Raw genomic sequence first — 17147 nt, 5'->3', positions numbered from 1 at the left:
TTTTCCTTTTTCCCCTCATTTCTGCCTCTTCTTGAAGTTTTGCCTTTTCCCCTGTGGCCGCGCCCCCTCCGCCCCCGTTTTGTTTTTAAAGCACGGGCCGGGGCCCGGTTCCAGCCCCGCCTCGGGAGGAGGAAAACGTGGAGGAAAAAAACAAACAAACAAACAAAAAGACTTAAAAAAGGAAGATTTTTTTAGTATTGTTTAGTAAAAACAATAAAACCCGGAATTTTTTTAACCACCACCGGTGTCCGGTGCTCGGGGGGGGGGGGGCGGCACTTCCGGGGGGTGGGACTCGCACGGCACTTCCGGGGCGGGGTTTGCGCAGCGCTTCCGGTCTGGCGCGAGGGGGCGTGGCTTCCGCAGCGTGCGGGGGCTTGGGGTGGATCGTCATTGGGGCGGGGCTTGTGCGGCACTTCCGGTCCGGCGCGAGGGGGCGGGGCTTCCCGCCGCCATTTCCGGCGGGGCGGGGCGGGGGCGGGGGCGCGATGGCGGCGGGGCGCGGGTGGCGGCGGCGGGCGCTGCGGCTGCTGACGGCGGGCGGCGCCGTGCTGCTCACCCGCTTCCCCTTCTGGCACTGCTTCAGCGGGCTCCTGCTCTGCGCCGAGCGCGCCGGCGGCCGCCGGTGCGGGGGGGGAACCGGGGGGAGCCTTGGGGGGGCCTCGGGATGGGGGTTCTGGGGGTGGGTGGAGGATACTGGTGGGGGGGAAGCCTTGGGGGGGCTCGGAATGGGGGTTGTGGGAGGGGTGGCGGATACTGAGGGTGGGGGGAAGCCTTGGGGGGGCTCGGGATGGGGGTTGTGGGAGGGGTGGAGGATACTGAGGGGTGGTAGGGGGCGTGAGTGGGGCCTGGGGGTCTCGGGGCTTGGGACTGGGGGGAGCCTGGTGTGTGTTGATGTGGGGCTGGGAGGGCCTGTGGGGTTGCAGAGCTGGGGGGTCCCTGGGCCCGTGTATGTGTGGGGCTGGGGGGAACCTGAGGGTCCGTGGGGCCTCTGTGTGTGTGTGTGGAGTCTGGGGGTGCCTGGGGCTGGGGGCGGGGCTGTGGGGCTGGAGGGACCTGGCTGAAGGGTGGGGATGGGGCCTGGGGGGTCCCTGGGGCCGTGTAGGTGCGGAGCTGGGGGGACCTGGAGGGGCTATATGTGTGTGGGGGGGCTGGCTGAAGGTGGGGATGGGGCCTGGGGGCTCCCTGGGGCCGTGTAGGTGCGGAGCTGGGGGGAGCTGGGGGGCTATACGTGTGTGTGTGGGGCTGGGGGGGCCTGGCTGAAGGGTGGGGATGGGGCCTGGGGGTCCCTGGGACCGTGTAGGTATGGAGCTGGGGGGTTCCTGGGGCCATGTAGGTGTGGGGCTGGGGGGGCCTGAGGTTGCCTGGGGCTGTGGGGCCGTAGAGCTGTGGGGCTGGGGGTGTGTGTGGGGCTGAGGGAACCTGGCTGAAGGGTGGTGATGGGGCCTGGGGGGTCCCTGGGGCCGTGTAGGTGTGGAGCTGGGGGGACCTGGGGGCTCTGTGTGGGGCTGGGGGCGCCCCTGAGGTGCGTGTGGGGCCTGGGGAATGGGAGCGTGGGGGTGGTGGGTGGGTAGAGGCGCAGTTGGGGGAGTGGGGCAATTGGAGGAGGGGCTGTTGGGGGCCCAGGAGGGGCTTTTGGGGTGTGAGGGGCTGTGGGGAGAGCACGGGGTGGCTGTGGGGTGCACTGTGGGTGGCACCGAGGGGCTGTGTTGGGGTTAAGGGCTGAAGGAGAGGTGAGTGGGGGGCCTGGGGGTGCGCGGGGTCAGAGGCTGGAGCTACCGTGTCCCCTAGGAAGCCGGACATCCCCATCCCCTACCTGTACGTGGACATGGGGGTGGCCGTGCTCTGTGCCAGCTTCATGTCCTTCGGGGTGAAGCGCCGCTGGTTTGCCCTGGGGGCCGCCCTGCAGCTCGCGGTGGCCACCTACGCCGCCCACGTTGGTGGCCACGTGCACTACGGCGACTGGCTGAAGGTGAGACCCCCGCCCCCTCCCCAGCGCGCCCCCCTGTCTCCCCCTGGTCTCGGGGGCACGAGGTGACGTTCCCGGCACAGGTGCGGATGTACTCCCGGACCATCGCCATCATCGGCGGCTTCCTCATCCTGGCCAGCGGCGCCGGAGAGCTGTACCGGCAGAAACCACGCAGCCGCTCCCTGCAGTCCACGGGCCAGGTCTTCCTCGGCATCTACCTCATCTGCCAGGTACGGCACCGGCACAGCCGCACCTCCTCCCCTGCCGTGTGCGGCAGCAGCCGGACTGGAGGGGTCTTTCTGAGTGCACCCTTAGCAAGTTTGCAGATGACACTAAGCTGGGTGGAAGAGTGGATCTGTTGGAGGATCGGGAGGCTCCAAAGGGATCTGAACAGGCTTGGCCGCTGGGCTGAGTCCAATGGGATGAGGTTCAACAAGGCCAAATGCCGGGTCCTGCACTTGGGGCACAACAACCCTGAGCAGCTCCAGACTAGGAGAAGTCTGGCTGGAAACTGCCTGGAGGAGAAGGACCTGGGGGTGTTGGTTGACAGCGACTGACCATGAGCCAGCAGTGGCCCAGGTGGCCAAGAAGGCCAATGGCATCTTGGCTTGGATCAGAAACGGCGTGGCCAGCAGGGCCAGGGAGGTTCTTCTCCCTCTGGACTCGGCACTGGTGAGACCGCTCCTCGAATCCTGGGGTCAGTTCTGGGCCCCTCACCACAAGAACTACTCCAGTTACCAGGCAATTGGGAACGAACTCTGTTCCCTCTAAGAGGGCTGAAGGCTCGGCAGCTCAGCTGAAGGGCATTTATACCAATGCATGCAGCATGGGGAATAAGAAGGAAGAGCTGGAAGCTGTCATAGGGCAAGGAGCCTATGATGTAACTCATATATGTGATTCATAACTGGAGTGCAGCTTTGGTGGGGTACAAACTCCTCAGGCGGGATAGGAAGGGTAGGAGAGGAGGTGGGGTAACCCTCTTTGTAGGGAGGACTTGGACACGGTTGAGATGGATTGTGGCAATGAGGAGGTTGAGTGCCTGTGGGTTAAAATCAGAGGAGCCCACCAGAAGGTAGATTTTGTGATGGGAGTCTGTTACAGACCACCCAGCCAAGGAGAAGCAGCTGAGGAGCTCTTCTATAAACAGCTGGGGTTAATCTCTAGATCAATGCCTCTCGTTCTTGTGGGAGACTTCAATCTTCCTGATATCTGCTGGAAGTACATTAGAGCAGAAAGGAAGCAGTCTAGGAGGTTCCTGGAGTGCGTGGAAGACAACTTCCTTGCACAACTGGTGAATGAACCAACAAGGGAGGGTGCCCTCCTGGGCCTGCTGTTTGTGAACAGAGAAGGCCTTGTGGGGGATGTGGCAGTAGGTGGACACCTAGGACAAAGCGATCACGGGATGATAGGGTTTTCTGTTCTAGGTGAAGAGGGTGGTTAGCAGGACAGTGACATTAAATTTCCAGAGGGCAGACTTTGAACTCTTCAGAAGGCTGGTTGGCAAAGTCTCATGGGAGACAGTCCTTAAGGGCAAGGGAGCCCAGGAGGGCTGGGAGCTCTTCAAAAAGGAAATCCTAGCAGCTCAGGAGAAAGCCATCCCCGTGTTCCGATAAAAAAGCCAGCAGGGGAGAAAGCCAGCTTGATTGAACAGAGAGATCTTGAGTGATATCAAGAAGAAGAGATACATTTATGGGCTCTGGAAGAGGGGACAGGCCTCTTGGGTGGACTACAGGGGGGAAGTGAGATTGTGTAGAGAAAAATTCCGAAGGGCTAAGGCTCAACTAGAAATCAGATTGGCAAAGTCTGTGAAAGATAACAAAAAATCCTTCTATAAATATACAAATAATAAAAGGAGGACTAGGGAGATCATACAGTCCCTATTGGACGCAGAAGGAACAACAGTGACAGGGGATGAGGAAAAGGCTGAGGTACTTAATGTCTTCTTTGCCTCAGTCTTTAATTGTAAAGAAAGTCGTTCCCTCTGTGTACAAACCTAGGAGTTAGAGGAGCAGAATGAGGCTCCCATGATCCAGGAGGAGGTGGTCAGAGCCTTGCTAGCCCACTAGACAGCCACAAGTCTATGGGGCCGGACGGGATCCACCCAAGGGTATTGAAGGAGCTGGCGGGTGTGCTTGCCAAACCCCTTTCCATCATCTTCCAACAGTCCTGGCTGACTGGGGAAGTCCCACTGGACTGGAGGCTGATGTTGTGCCCATCTACAAGAAGGGTCACAGGGAGGACCCAGGGAACTCCAGGCCTGTCAGTCTGACCTCAGTGCCAGGGAAAGTCATGGAGCAGGTGATCTTGAGTGCGATCATGAAGCTCATGCAAGAGAACCGGGGGATCAGGCCCAGTCAACACGGGTTCACAAAAGGCAGGTCTTGCCAAACTAACCTGATCGCCTTCTATGACAAAGTGACTCGGCTGCTGGATGAGGGAAAGGCTGTGGATGGATCTTCCTGGACTTCAGCAAAGCCTTTGACACAGTTTCTCACAGCATTCTGCTTCGGAAACTGTCACCTCTGGCCTGGACAGGCGCACACTCTCCTGGGTGGAAAACTGGTTGGCTGGAGGGCCCAGAGAGTGGTGGGAAATGGAGTTAACTCCAGCTGGAGGCCAGTGACAAGTGGGGTTCCCAGGGCTCAGTGCTGGGTCCAGCCCTGTTCAATGTCTTTATCAATGACCTGGATGAAGGCATCGAGTGCACCCTTAGCAAGTTTGCGGATGACACTAAGCTGGGTGGAAGCTGGATCTGGTGGAGGGTCGGGAGGCTCCAAAGGGATCTGAACAGGCTGGATCCATGGGCTGAGACCAATGGGATGAGGTTTAACAAGGCCAAATGCCGGGTCCTGCACTTGGGGCACAACAACCCTGGGCAGCTCCAGACTAGGAGAAGTCTGGCTGGAAACTGCCTGGAGGAGAGGGACCTGGGGGTGTTGGTTGACAGCGACTGACCATGAGCCAGCAGGGGCCCAGGTGGCCAAGAAGGCCAATGGCATCTTGGCTTGGATCAGAAACGGCGTGACCAGCAGGGCCAGGGAGGTTCTTCTCCCTCTGGACTCGGCACTGGTGAGACCGTTCCTCGAATCCTGGGGTCAGTTGTGGGCCCCTCCCCACAAGAAGGATGTTGAGGCTCTGGAGCAAGTCCAGAGAAGAGCAATGAAGCTGGGGAAGGGGCTGGAGAACAAGAGGAGCGTCTGAGAGAGCTGGGGGTGTTTAGGCTGGAGAAGAGGAGGCTGAGAGGAGACCTCATTGCTCTCTGCATCTCCCTGAAAGGAGGTTGTGGAGAGGAGGGAGCTGGGCTCTTCTCCCAAGGGACAGGGGACAGGACGAGAGGGAATGGCCTCAAGCTCCACCAGGGGAGGTTCAAGCTGGACATTAGGAAAAAAAAAATCACAGAAAGGGTCACTGGGCAGTGGCAGAGGCTGCCCAGGGAGGGGGTTGAGTCCCCTTCCCTGGAGGTGTTTAAGCGCCGGGTGGACGAGGTGCTGAGGGACATGGGTTAGTGATTGATGGGAATGGTTGGACTCGATGATCTGGTGGGTCTTTTCCAACCCGGTGATTGTATGATTTGGTGCCACTGGTGCAACCCATGGCACCAGCAGCACCATTGCTACCAGTGGCATTGCTACCACCAGCGCTACCACCGGCATCTCTGCCGGGTGTGCCAGCAGTGGCACCGTTGCCACCGGTGTCTTTGTCCCTGTCCCCAGGCGTATTCCCTGCAGCACAGCAAGGAGGATCGCCTGGCCTACCTGAACCACCTCCTGGGTGGGGAGCTGGCGCTGCAGCTGCTCTTCGTGCTCTACGGGCTGCTGGCTCTCGCCTTCCTCTCGGGATACTACGTGCGCGCGGCGGCGCAGGTGCTGGCCGTGCTGCTGCCCCTCGCCATCCTCCTCATCGACGGCAACATCGGCTACTGGCACGACTCGCGACGCGTCGAGTTCTGGAACCAGATGAAGCTCATCGGGCAGAATGTTGGCATCTTCGGAGCCGTCGTCATCCTGGCCACGGACGGCTGATTCTTCTTTTAGAGAATCGGCGCTATTTATTCTTATTTGTTTTGTGTTTTTTTTTTTAATTTGTAAATATTTGGTAGTTTGGCCGGGGCGGGCGCTGCCCTGGCTTGGGGGGTGGTCAGGGGGTTCCTGCCTGCGGGGTGCTGGCCACTGTGTGGCTGGACCCCCTCCCCATCGGGGTCCCCGTGCTCCGCGAGTGTTTTTACTGACGAAACGAGAAATCTTTTACCTCGTCCTGAGCTCTTGGCTGCTCTGTGTCAGCTCGGTTGGGTCTGGTCACTTTGGGAGGGCTGGGAGCAGCTTTTGGGGGTCTAGGAATGGCTTGGGGTGAGGCAGGAACAGTTCTGGGGAGCTGACGTGTAGCAGATCCTGAGCGCTCCCCTCCCTCGGGTGGGGAAACTGAGGCAGGAGGATTCCGCTGGCGCCGCAGGGGCTCGGTTTGGGGTTCCTGCGGGAGGATGTTCAGGGCGGGGTGCGGTGAGCGTCCCCGTGGGCCGTGTCCTTGTCCGTCTGTCACCGTCCCCACGGTGGAAAAGCAAACAGGGCTGATAAGGCCCTTCCTGCGGGGAGGGGGCACGCGTGGCCCCTAATGCGTCTCCGGCGGAACCGGGGGCCATAAAGTGCGGGCAAGCGGCAGGACCCTGTTTGCTCTCCCTGCGCCTCATCCGGCACCGTGGGCTGGGGTGGGGGGGTCCGAGACCCCTCCTGGCGCTGCGGGGGGCCCCCGGTGCTGCCCTTCATCCCAAACCCTCTTCCTCCTCCGGTGGGAGCGACGCGGGGTGCTGTGCGCACCCCTTGCCCCATTGGGGCTGCTCGGGGTGGGGGCTGCAGCGAGGCCCCCACGTCCTTGTGCCAGGGGTGGGGGCTACGTGGGCAGAGCCATCCGGTGACCTTTGGACGAGGGCTGTTTGCCGTCAGCGGGGGAAATGGCGCGGAAAACCCTGGCTCCCTTCTCGCCAAGCCCCGACGGGGGCTGCTCGGTGCCCCCTCGCCTCGTGCCCACCTGGGAGGATGCGCTGCCATTGCTGCTGGACCGTGGGGTTCCGTGAGCCCCGTAGTGGGGGGCTCTGCTGCTGGGGAGGGGGCTCAGCCCCCAACAGGCGGTGCTGGGTTCAGCCTCACTGCCTCGGGTTTTGTGTAGCAGGCAAACCAATCCAATTGATCCAATCATCTTATGAGAAGTCTTATGAGAACAAGGCTTACGAGGAGCGGCTGAGAGAGCTGGGGGTGTTTAGCCTGGAGAAGAGGAGGCTGAGGGGAGACCTCATTGCTCTCTGCAACTCCCTGAAAGGAGGTTGCGGAGAGGAGGGAGCTGGGCTCTTCTCCCAAGTGACAGGGGACAGGACGAGAGGGAATGGCCTCAAGCTCCACCAGGGGAGGTTTAGGCTGAACATTAGGAAAAAATCTTTCATGGAAATGGTCATTGGGCCCTGGCAGAGGCTGCCCAGGGAGGGGGTTGAGTCACCTTCCCTGGAGGGGTTTAAGGGACGGGTGGATGAGATGCTGAGGGACATGGTTTAGTGATTGATGGGAATGGTTGGACTCGATGATCCGGTGGGTCTTTTCCAACCTGCTTATTCCGTGATCCCTGCCATCAACCATGGACGAGGTGCTATGCTGGGGTCTCGCTGCAGGGACTTGTGTCCCCAGGGCCAGGACCCCCGCGGTGGCACTGCCCGAAGCTGTGACCGCACCGCCGCTTGCCGGGGTTATGGCCGGGCCAGACGTGGGGAGCGCGTCCCCTCCAGCCGGGTGGGTGGCACCCCACAGTGTCCCCACAGTGTCCCACAGAGTCGTGTCCCCTCGTCGGGGTGACGGCCAGGCCAGGCGTGGGGATCCCCGCCAGCCACACTGGTGGCACCTCCAGTGTCCCCACTGAGCCGTGTCCCTCTCAGTTGGGTCCCCACAGAGCACTGTCCCCCTCAGCCGGCCTGGTGGCACCTGCAGGGTCCCCACCGAGCCGTGTCCCCTCTGTCCCACTGCCCAGAGATGTGACCCATCCTAGGTAGGAGCATCCTGAGGTTTCGGGGCTCCATCTGCCACCTCTCCCTGTCCCAGAGCGTGTGCGGTGGCTTTGTTGGGGACGCAGACCCTGCTCGCAGCACGTCCCCACCCAGTGCCTCAGTTTCCCCCCCTGCAGCCGCTGGGCTGGGTGATTGCTCCTAAATGCCAAATCCATAATGAATTAATTTTCTCCCCCCGGTGCGGGGGGCTCGTGGGGATCGGAAAGGGCAGCTCATCCGTCCTGGAGAGCTGTGACAGCGGTCGATGGCTGCGACAGGGGGGCTGCGGTGGCGGCATGTGCCATGTCTGTGTGTCCCATCTGTGCCTGTGTGCCATGTCCATGTGTCCAATCCGTGTCTGTGTGTCCCATCCGTGCCCATGGGCCATGTCCGTGTGTCCCATCCCTGCCTGTGTGCCATGTCTGTGTGTCCTGCCCATGTCCGTATGCCGTGTCCCTGTCCCATCCATGTCCATGTGCCATGTCTGGGTGTCCCACCCATGTCCGTGTGTCCCTTCCGTGCCCGTGTGCCATGTCCCTGCCCCATCTGTGTCCATGTGCTGTGTCTGTTTGTCCTGCCTGTGCCTGTGTGCCATGTCCGTGTGTCCCACCTGTGTCTGTGTGTCCCGCCCGTGCCCGTGTGCTGTGTCTGTGTCACATCCATGCCCGTGTGCCGTGTCCATGTGTCCCATCCATGCCCATGTGGGGTGTCTGTGTGTCCCATCTGTGCCTGTGTGCCGTGTCCGTGTGTCCCACGCCGTGTCTGTGTGTCCCTTTTGTGTCCGTGTGTCCCATCCATGCCCGTGTCCCATGTCCGTGTGTCCCGCCCATATCCATTTGCCGTGTCCATGTGTCCCGCCTGTGTCTCCGTGCCGTGTCTGTGTGTCCCATCCGTGCCCGTGCGCTGTGTCTGTGTGTCCCATCCATGTCCATGTGTCCCATCCACGCCTGTGTGCCGTGTCCGTGTGTCCCACCTGTGCCCGTGTGCTGTGTCTGTGTGTCCCATCCATGTCCGTGTGTCCCATCCGTTCCTGTGTGCCATGTCCGTGTGTCCTGCCTGTATCCCTGTGCCATGTCCGTGTGTCCCATCCATGCCCGTGTGCCTTGTCCGTGTGTCCATCTGTGCCCATGTGCCGTGTCCTTGTGTCCTGTGCCATGTCTGTGCGTCCCATTCGTGTCTGTGTGTCCCCCCGTGTCTGTGTCTGTGTGTCCTGCCTGTGTCTGTGTGCCATGTCCATGTGTCCCACCCGTGTCCCTGTGCCGTGTCTGTGTGTCCCACCCATGCCTGTGTCCCGTGTCCGTGTGTCCCGCCCATACCTGTTTGCTGTGTCCATGTGTCCCGCCTGTGTCCCTGTGCCTTGTCCGTGTGTCCCACCTGTGCCTGTGCGCTGTGTCTGTGTGTCCCATCCATGCCCGTGTGCCTTGTCCGTGTGTCCCACCTGTGCCTGTGTGCTGTGTCTGTGTGTCCCATCTGTGTCCCTGTGCCATGTCCGTGTGTCCCACCCATGTCCCTGTGCCATGTCCGTGTGTCCCATCCATGCCCGTGTGCCGTGTCCGTGTGTCCCACCTGTGCCTGTGTGCTGTGTCTGTGTGTCCCATCCATGTCCGTGTGTCCCACCCATGCCCGTGTGCCATGTCCGTGTGTTCCATCCATGCCCATGTGCCGTGTCCGTGTGTCCATCTGTGCCCATGTGCCATGTCCGTGTGTCCCGTACCATGTCTGTGCGTCCCATTCGTGTCTGTGTGTCCCCCCGTGTCTGTGTCTGTGTGTCCTGCCTGTGTCCATGTGCCATGTCCATGTGTCCCACCCGTGTGCCGTGTCCGTGTGTCCCATCCGTGTCCGTGTGCCGTGTCCGTGTGTCCCACCCATGCCCGTGTGCCGTGTCCGTGTGTCCCCGTGTCCCTGTGCCGGGGGGCTCCCCGCGGGTCTCACGGACGAGGGAGGAGCCACCTGCCACCCCGAGTGGATAAAACCCGGGTGCGGAGGAGCCACCGTGTCCCCACGCTGTCACCCCAGCTCTGCTGTCACCTCCTGCCTCGGCTGTGAGTGTGGGGACAGCGCAGGGACCCCCGGGACAGGGACCCCCGAGGAGGGGTGTCCTGGGACCAGGGCTCTAGGGGGTCCCTCAGCCCGGGGGGGGGTGTCCCTGGGGTACCCGGGAGGGTCGTGTCCCCCTCGGGGTCTCGCATGGGGGGGTCCCTGGGGGTGCGATGTCCCTTTGAGGGGGTGGGAGGGGGGTCCCTGGGGACCTTGAGGGGGTCCCTGGGGGCACCGTGTCCCACGGGGTTGGGTGGTGGTCACTGTGAGGGGGGTGTCCCCGTGGGAAGAGGGGGTCCCTGGAGCGAGCAGGTCCCTTGATGGGGGGCTGGGGGGTCTGAGGGGCACGGGGGGCACCCCGGGATGGGACAGCCCCATGGGGACAGGGTCCTCGGGAGTGAGAGCTCTCTGGTGGGGGGCACAGCTGCTCTGGGCTGGATGGGGGGTGCGATGGGGGTCCCCGGGGGTCCCAGGGGCTATGGAGATCCCTAAGGGTGATGAGGATCCCCGGGGACGATGGGGGTCCCCAGAGATTAATGGGGGTCCCCGGGGGCAATGGGGGTTCTTGGGGGTGATGGGGATCCTTGGGGGTGATAGGGGTCCCCAGGGGTGATGGGGATCCCTGGGGTTGATAGGGGTCCCTGGGGGTGATAGGGGTCCCCGGGGGCGATGGGGATCCCCGGGGGATGATGAGGATCCCCGGGGGTGATGGAGATCCCTGGGTTGATAGGGGTCCCCAGGGGTGATAGGGGTCCCCAGGGTTGATGGGGGTGATGCACACACCCTTGTGTGTCCCCGCACCCCGCTGTCCTCCCAGATGGTGACGTCCCCTCGTCCGTGGCGCGTGCTGGCCGCGCTGGCCCTGTGCGCCCTGCTCTGCCTGGGCTCACTGGCGGCCGCGTACCCCCCAAAACCCGAGAGCCCCGGGGACGACGCGTCCCCCGAGGAGATGGCCAGGTACTTCTCGGCCCTTCGCCACTACATCAACCTGGTGACACGGCAGAGGTGAGCGTGGCGGGGGGCACACGCGTGTGCGAGCCCAGCAGCACTCGTGCAAGCCCCTTTGCTCGCTTGTGCCTGCTCTCTTGCACACCTGTCGGTTTCCATTTGCACGCCCCGGTGAGCTCCTGCTTGCATGTCTGGGAGCTCCTGTTTGCACGCTCAGGCTCCCCTTTGCACGTGCAGGCTGCCCTTTGCACGCTCACACACGCTCCGTGTCCCACAGGTATGGGAAACGCGCCAGCCCCGAGGCCCTCCTGTCCGGGCTGCTCCTCGGGGCCAGCACTGACCCGGCACGGTGAGTGTCCTCGTCCCTGTCCCCATCGCTCTGTCCCCATCCCCATCGTGGTCCCTGTCTCCATCCCTGTTCCAATCGAGGTCCCCATCGCTGCGTCCCCATCCCTATTGTGGTCCCTGTCCTCTTCCCTGTATGCCCGTCCCTATCCCTGTCCCGGTCCCTGTTCCAATCAAGGTCCCCATCACTGTCCCCATCCCTGTCCCCCTGTCCCCATCCCCATCGTGGTCCTCGTCCCCATCCCTGTCCCTGTATCCCCGTCCCTATCTCTGCCCCCATTGTGGTCCCTGTCCCCATCCTTGTTCCAATCAAGGTCCCCGTCGCTGTCCCCATCCCTGTCCCCCCTGTCCCCATCGTGGTCCTTGTCCCTATCCCTGTATCCCTGTCCCCATCCCTGTCCCCCTTGCTGTTCCAATCGAGGTCCCCATCATGGTCCCCATCCCTGTCCCCCTGTCCCCATCCCCATTGCTGTCCCTGTCCCCATCCCTGTTCCAATCGAGGTCCCCATTGCTGTCTCCATCCCTATGTCCCCATTGACATTGTGATCTCTGTCCCCATCCCTGTTCCAGTCGAGGTCCCCATCGCTGTCCCCATCCCTGTCCCCCTGTCCTCATCCCCATTGTGGTCCCTGTCTGCATCCCTGTCCCCATCCCTGTTCCAATCGAGGTCCCCATCGCATTCCCCATCCCTGTATCCCCGTCCCCATCGTGATTCCTATCCCCATCACTGTCCCCATCCCTGTATCCCCATCCCCATCCCTGTTCCAATCGAGGTCCCCATCGCTGTCCCCATTGCTGTCCCTGTCCCCATCCCTATATCCCAGTCCCTATCCCTGTCCCCACCGAGGTCCCCATCGCTGTCGCCATCCCTGTATCCCCGTCCATATCCCTGTATCCCCATTCCCGTATCCCTGTCCCCATCCCTGTTCCAGTCGCTGTCCCCACCGCTGTCCCCGTGCCCAGCAAGGGGCTGTCCCCCAGGCTGGGGATCCCGGGGGGGTCTCATGCCCCCTCTCCTCACTCCAGCTCTCCCCCAGGTACGACGAGGACTCTGCGTGGTGACCAGCTCCCCGGTCCCCTCTGTCCCCCAAATCCTCCCTGTCTGTGTCCCCACGGGGCTGTGTCGCTGGGGGGGTCCCCGGCACCCAGAGCCAGCGCGGCCCCCCCAGCGGGAGGGCTGGGGGTCCCCAGAGCCCGGCCCGGGGGTCCCCATCCCCTCCCCATCGCTGTCGGGGGTTCCCTCATTGCTCCCCACAAGCCCCCCCAGCGGCAATAAAAGAGCACGAGTGGGAACCTGCCTGGGCTGAGAGTGATGGGGGGAGGGGGGGGGAAGGGTTAATGGGGGGTTGAGGGGTGCAAGGGTTTGGGGGGGAGAGAGATGTGGGGTGTGCGGGGGGGGGAAGGGGTGGGGAACAGATGGAGGGGAACGGGGTGCGCTGAAGCACACTGGGGTTGGATACTGGGGGGCACTGGGAATGGGGGGGGAGTGGGAATGGGGGGGCAGTGGGAATGGGGTGCACTGGGAATGGGGGGAAATGGGAATGGGGGGCAGTGGGAATGGGGGGACACTGGGAATAGGGGGGCACTGGGAATGGGGGGCAGTGGGAAAGTGGGGACACTGGGAATGGGGGGCACTGGGAATGGGGGGGCAGTGGGAAAGGGGGGACACTGGGGATGGGGGGCAGTAGGAATGAGGGGCAGTGGGAATGGGGGGCAGTGGGAATGAGGGGACACTGGGAATAGGGGGACATTTGGAATAGGGGACATTGGGAATGAGGAGCAGTGGGAATGGGGGGACACTGGGAATGGGGGGCAGTGGGATTGGGGGGGGCACTGAGCGAGTGCCTGCTGTCAGACCCTTCGCTCCCCCTCGCCATCCCTCCATCTGCTCTGCCAGTGTCCCCAGTGTCCCCTTGTCCTGCTCCCTGTCCCTCTGTCCATCCCTCTGTCCTTCTGTCCCCCCCGTCCCTCGCTCTGGGACACGATGCTCTGGGACAGACACCGGACACCCACATCCTGAGCCCCCCCGGCCCAGGGTCAAACATTAACCAGGGCCATGCGAGGGGCCAGCTGTCCTTGTCACCCCCCCCCCCCGATGTCCCCTGTCCCCCCTGAATGTCCCCTGTGCCCCCCCCCCACTGCGATGTGGCCACCTGGACACAGGTGCTACGTGGCAGGGTGACATCAATGGGGGGGACAGGGGGATATAAAGGGCCCTGTGGCGGTGGCAGCCGTGTCACCCGGGACCCGGGCGGTTGGCAGCGGTGTCCCCTCGGCTCGCTGTGTCCCCTCATCTTGCCGTGTCCCCTCGTCTCGCCACATCCCCTTGCCACCACTCCTGGAAGCAGGTGAGTGGGGACGATGCTGGGGAGTTGGGGTGTCCCCGTGCCACTTGTCGTGGAAGCTGGTGAGTGGGGACAATGATGGGGATTCGGGGTGACTCTGTCCCCGTGCCACCACTCATGGAAGCAGGTGAATGGGGACAACGCTGGGGATTTGGGGTGTCCCTGTGTCACCATTCATGGAAACAGGTGAGTGCGGACAATGCTGAGGGTTTGGGGTGACCATGTGTCACCACTCGTGGAATCCAATGACTAGGGACAATGATGGGGGGTTGGGGTGTCCCCATGCCACCACTCGTGGAATCCACTGTGTGGGGACAACGATGGGGGTTTGGGGTGTCCCTGTGTCACCATTCGTGGAATCCACTGTGGGGACAATGCTGGGGGTTTGGGGTGTCCCTGTGTCACCATTCGTGGAATCCACTGTGTGGGGACAATGCTGGGGGTTTGGGGTGTCCCTGTGTCACCATTCGTGGAATCCACTGTGTGGGGACAATGCTGGGGGTTTGGGGTGACCACATCCCCGTGCCACCACTTATGGAATCCAGTCAGTGGGGACAACGATGGGGGTTTGGGGTGTCCCTGTGCCACCACTCATGGAATCCAGTGAGCTGGGGGTTTGGGGTGGCATCGCCTGGGCTGGGGGCGAGCAGAACCCAGCGAGCACGGGGGGTTCACGCACACGCGTGCTCCGGGCACGGAGCTTTGTGCCCCCTGGGAGCAAGTGTGCGTGTGTGCGTGCACACTTGAACACGCGTGCGTGCTGCAGGATTGGAGACTCTGTGTGTGTGTGTGTGCACGCTCGAAGCAGAGCTGGGTGTGCAAGGGGTGTGTGTGTGCATCCCACGAGTCAGGGCTTGGCGTGCGTGCAGAGCGGAGCATGTGTGCACCGGCACGCATGGGTGGCCTGTGTGCGTGCGTGTGTGCAGCATGTGCAGCGTGTGTGTCCGCTGCACGTCTGTGCCCGGCACGCAGCCTGATTCCGCGGTGTGGGGTGCAGCCATGGCTCCCCGCTGGCCCTCTCTGCTGCTCCTGGCCTGCACGCTGGTGCTGCTGGCCACGCGCCCCAGCGCTGCCAGCCCCGAGCAGCCCACCTACCCTGGGGACGACGCGCCCGTCGAGGACCTCGTCCGCTTCTACAACGACCTCCAGCAGTACCTGAACGTGGTCACGCGGCAGAGGTGAGCGGCCGGGCGCGGCTGCGGGACCCCTGCGCGTGCTGCCCCGCTGCGACGCGTTCCCCGCTGCTGCCCCATAGCGCCGTGCTCCCCATTGCGATGTGCGCCTGTCGGAAAGGGCTCTCCTGGTGCCCCCAGCTCCCCGCTGCAGCGCCCTGGCGCACCGTGCTGCCTCGTTGCAGCCTGCTCAGCGGCTGCAATGCCTCTCTGCTGCGATGCAATTCCTGCTGCAGCCTGCTCCCCTTGCCACCTGCACCCTGGATTTTCCCCACCGCAGCATCCTGGATGCTTTCATTGCAGCGCCCTGTTGCAGCGCTCTCCCTGCTGCAGCCTGCTCAGCAGCTGCAAATCCCTCCCTGTCACGATGCAACTCTTGCTGCAGCGCTCTCCTTGCTGCAGCCTGCTCGACGGCTGCAACCGCCTCCCTGTTGCGATGCAATTCCTGCTGCGGTGCTCTCCTTGCTGCAGCCTGCTCCCCTTGCCACCTGCATCCTGGATTTTCCCCATTGCAGTGCCCTGTTGCACCGCGCTGCCTCGCTGCAGCCTGCTCAGCGGCTACAACCGCCTCCCTGTTGCGATGCAATTCCTGCTGCGGTGCTCTCCCTGCTGCAGCCTGCCCCCCTTGCCACTCGCATCCTGGATTTTCCCCACTGCAGTGCCCTGTTGCACCGTGCTGCCTCGCTGCAGCCTGCTCAGTGACTGCAATGCCTCCTTCTGCGATGCAATTCCTGCTGCTGCCTGCTCCCCTTGCCACCCGCATCCTGCATGTTCCCCGCTGCTCCCTTGCAGCCGGCTCCTGCTCCCTTTGCTGGCTGCAGCCCCCGCCGTGGCGCTGCCCCCCAATAACACGTTCCCTCTTGCAGGTACGGGAAGCGCTCAGGCAGCCGCATGCTCTGCGACGAGCCCTTCGGTGCCGTGGGGTGCTGACCCCCAGGTGAGAGGTGGCAGTCGGGGGTCTGGGGCGGGGGGCTAGGGGCACCCCAAGTGACAGCCGTGCCTCAGTTTCCCCAGTGGGGCCAGGGGGCACTGTGGGGTGTGGGCGTGCTGACCCCTCTCTTTGCAGGGACGGCCCAGCGGGTGAAGGGGAGCGCGGGCGGCGCAACCTCTGCAGCACCTGCAGCACTCACGGCACCTGCAGCACCCGCAGCACCTGCGGCACCCATAGAACCCACAGCACCTATAGCACCTGCAGCTGCTGTCACCCCAGGGCCAGGCTGGCCCCCAAAATAAACCCCCTTGCAGCCACCTCCTGCCTCTGGGTGTCTGGTGGGCCCTGGGGACATTGGTGACGCTGGGGACTCTGGGGGTGCTGGGGACCCTGGGGGCACTGGGCGTGCTGGGGACACTAGGGATGTTGGGGACACTGGGGGCACTGGGGATGCTGGGGGCACTGGGGGTGCTGGAGATACTGCTGGTGCTGGGGACACTGGGGACACTGGTGGTGCTGACACTGGGGTATACTGGGGACACTGGGGACACCTGAGACACTGGGGGTGCTGGGGACACTGTGGACACCGAGGACCCAGGTGGTGCTGGGGACACTGGGAACACTAAGGGTGCTGGGGACACTGGTGGTGCTGGGGCCACTGGGGATGCTGGGGACACTGGTGGTGCTGGGGCCACTGGGGTCACTGGGACCACTGGGGACACTAAAGGTGCTGGGGACATTGGGAACCCTGGGGACACTGGGGACACTGGTGGTGCTGGGTCCACTGGGGATGCTGGGGACCATGGGGACGCTGGTGACACTGGGGATGCTGGAGACACTGGGGGTGCTGGAGACACTGGGGGTGCCGGGGACACTGGTGACACTGGTGGTGCAGGGGACATTGTGGACACTGGGGACACTGGGGGTGATGGGGACACTGGGGGTGCTGAAGACACTGGGGGCACTGGGGATGCTGGAGACACTGGGAGTGCTGGGGACGCTGGGGACACTGGAGGTGCTGGGAACACTGGGGACCCTGGGGACACTGGTGGTCCTGGGGACACTGGGCACACGAGGGTGCCTGGCTGTGTGTGTCACCAGGGTCCCTCCGGCGCTGTGGGGCACAGCGTGGGGGCTCCGTGTGTCCCTGCACACACCTGTGATGCGCTCACACCCCTGCACACGCGTGTGCAAAGCGTGCTGGGGGGTGCCTGTGGTCGCCTGGCAGCACACACCTGTGTGGCCGTCCTTGTCCCATTGGTGCCAGGAATATGTGTCCGTCTGTCCCCGTGTCCGTCTGTCCCCTTCCCATCAGTGCCAGGCACGCGTGTCCGGCTGTGCCTGTGTCCGTCTGTCCCCATCCCATCGGTGCCAGGCACGC

At 63.2% G+C, this 17147-nt stretch overlaps 3 protein-coding genes across 3 annotated transcripts; all 3 read left to right on the top strand.

Annotated features, from left to right (window-relative positions):
• The first annotated feature begins 472 nt into the window (after positions 1-472).
• TMEM101 (transmembrane protein 101) lies at positions 473-6224 on the top strand. Its single transcript, XM_069876782.1, has 4 exons — positions 473-622; positions 1789-1969; positions 2050-2196; positions 5680-6224. Exons 1-4 carry the CDS (start codon positions 486-488, stop codon positions 5986-5988), a joined length of 774 nt encoding a protein of 257 aa, XP_069732883.1. The 5' UTR covers positions 473-485; the 3' UTR covers positions 5989-6224.
• Positions 6225-10840: 4616 nt separating this feature from the next.
• LOC138731243 (peptide YY-like) lies at positions 10841-12409 on the top strand. The gene is made up of 3 exons (XM_069877054.1): positions 10841-11030; positions 11251-11322; positions 12356-12409. The coding sequence occupies exons 1-3, from the start codon at positions 10843-10845 to the stop codon at positions 12378-12380; spliced, it is 285 nt and encodes a 94-aa protein (XP_069733155.1). The 5' UTR covers positions 10841-10842; the 3' UTR covers positions 12381-12409.
• A 2253-nt stretch (positions 12410-14662) lies between these two features.
• LOC138730979 (pancreatic polypeptide-like) lies at positions 14663-15765 on the top strand. Its single transcript, XM_069876671.1, has 2 exons — positions 14663-14841; positions 15702-15765. Exons 1-2 carry the CDS (start codon positions 14663-14665, stop codon positions 15763-15765), a joined length of 243 nt encoding a protein of 80 aa, XP_069732772.1.
• The last annotated feature ends 1382 nt before the right edge of the window (positions 15766-17147 follow it).

This window comes from Phaenicophaeus curvirostris, chromosome 26, assembly GCF_032191515.1.
Source record: "Phaenicophaeus curvirostris isolate KB17595 chromosome 26, BPBGC_Pcur_1.0, whole genome shotgun sequence".
NCBI classification, from domain to species: domain Eukaryota; kingdom Metazoa; phylum Chordata; class Aves; order Cuculiformes; family Cuculidae; genus Phaenicophaeus; species Phaenicophaeus curvirostris.
Note: the sequence above shows the minus strand (reverse complement) of the source record. Positions and strands in the feature narration are given on the sequence as shown.

Coding starts and splice junctions, on each gene's coding strand:
- TMEM101 (XM_069876782.1), top strand. CDS start 486: ATGGCGGCGGGGCGCGGGTGGCGGCGGCGGGCGCTGCGGCTGCTGACG. Junction 1,970..2,049: donor ACTACGGCGACTGGCTGAAG/GTGAGACCCCCG, acceptor TTCCCGGCACAG/GTGCGGATGTACTCCCGGAC. Junction 2,197..5,679: donor GCATCTACCTCATCTGCCAG/GTACGGCACCGG, acceptor CCCTGTCCCCAG/GCGTATTCCCTGCAGCACAG.
- LOC138731243 (XM_069877054.1), top strand. CDS start 10,843: ATGGTGACGTCCCCTCGTCCGTGGCGCGTGCTGGCCGCGCTGGCCCTG. Junction 11,031..11,250: donor AACCTGGTGACACGGCAGAG/GTGAGCGTGGCG, acceptor CGTGTCCCACAG/GTATGGGAAACGCGCCAGCC. Junction 11,323..12,355: donor GCCAGCACTGACCCGGCACG/GTGAGTGTCCTC, acceptor GCTCTCCCCCAG/GTACGACGAGGACTCTGCGT.
- LOC138730979 (XM_069876671.1), top strand. CDS start 14,663: ATGGCTCCCCGCTGGCCCTCTCTGCTGCTCCTGGCCTGCACGCTGGTG. Junction 14,842..15,701: donor AACGTGGTCACGCGGCAGAG/GTGAGCGGCCGG, acceptor TCCCTCTTGCAG/GTACGGGAAGCGCTCAGGCA.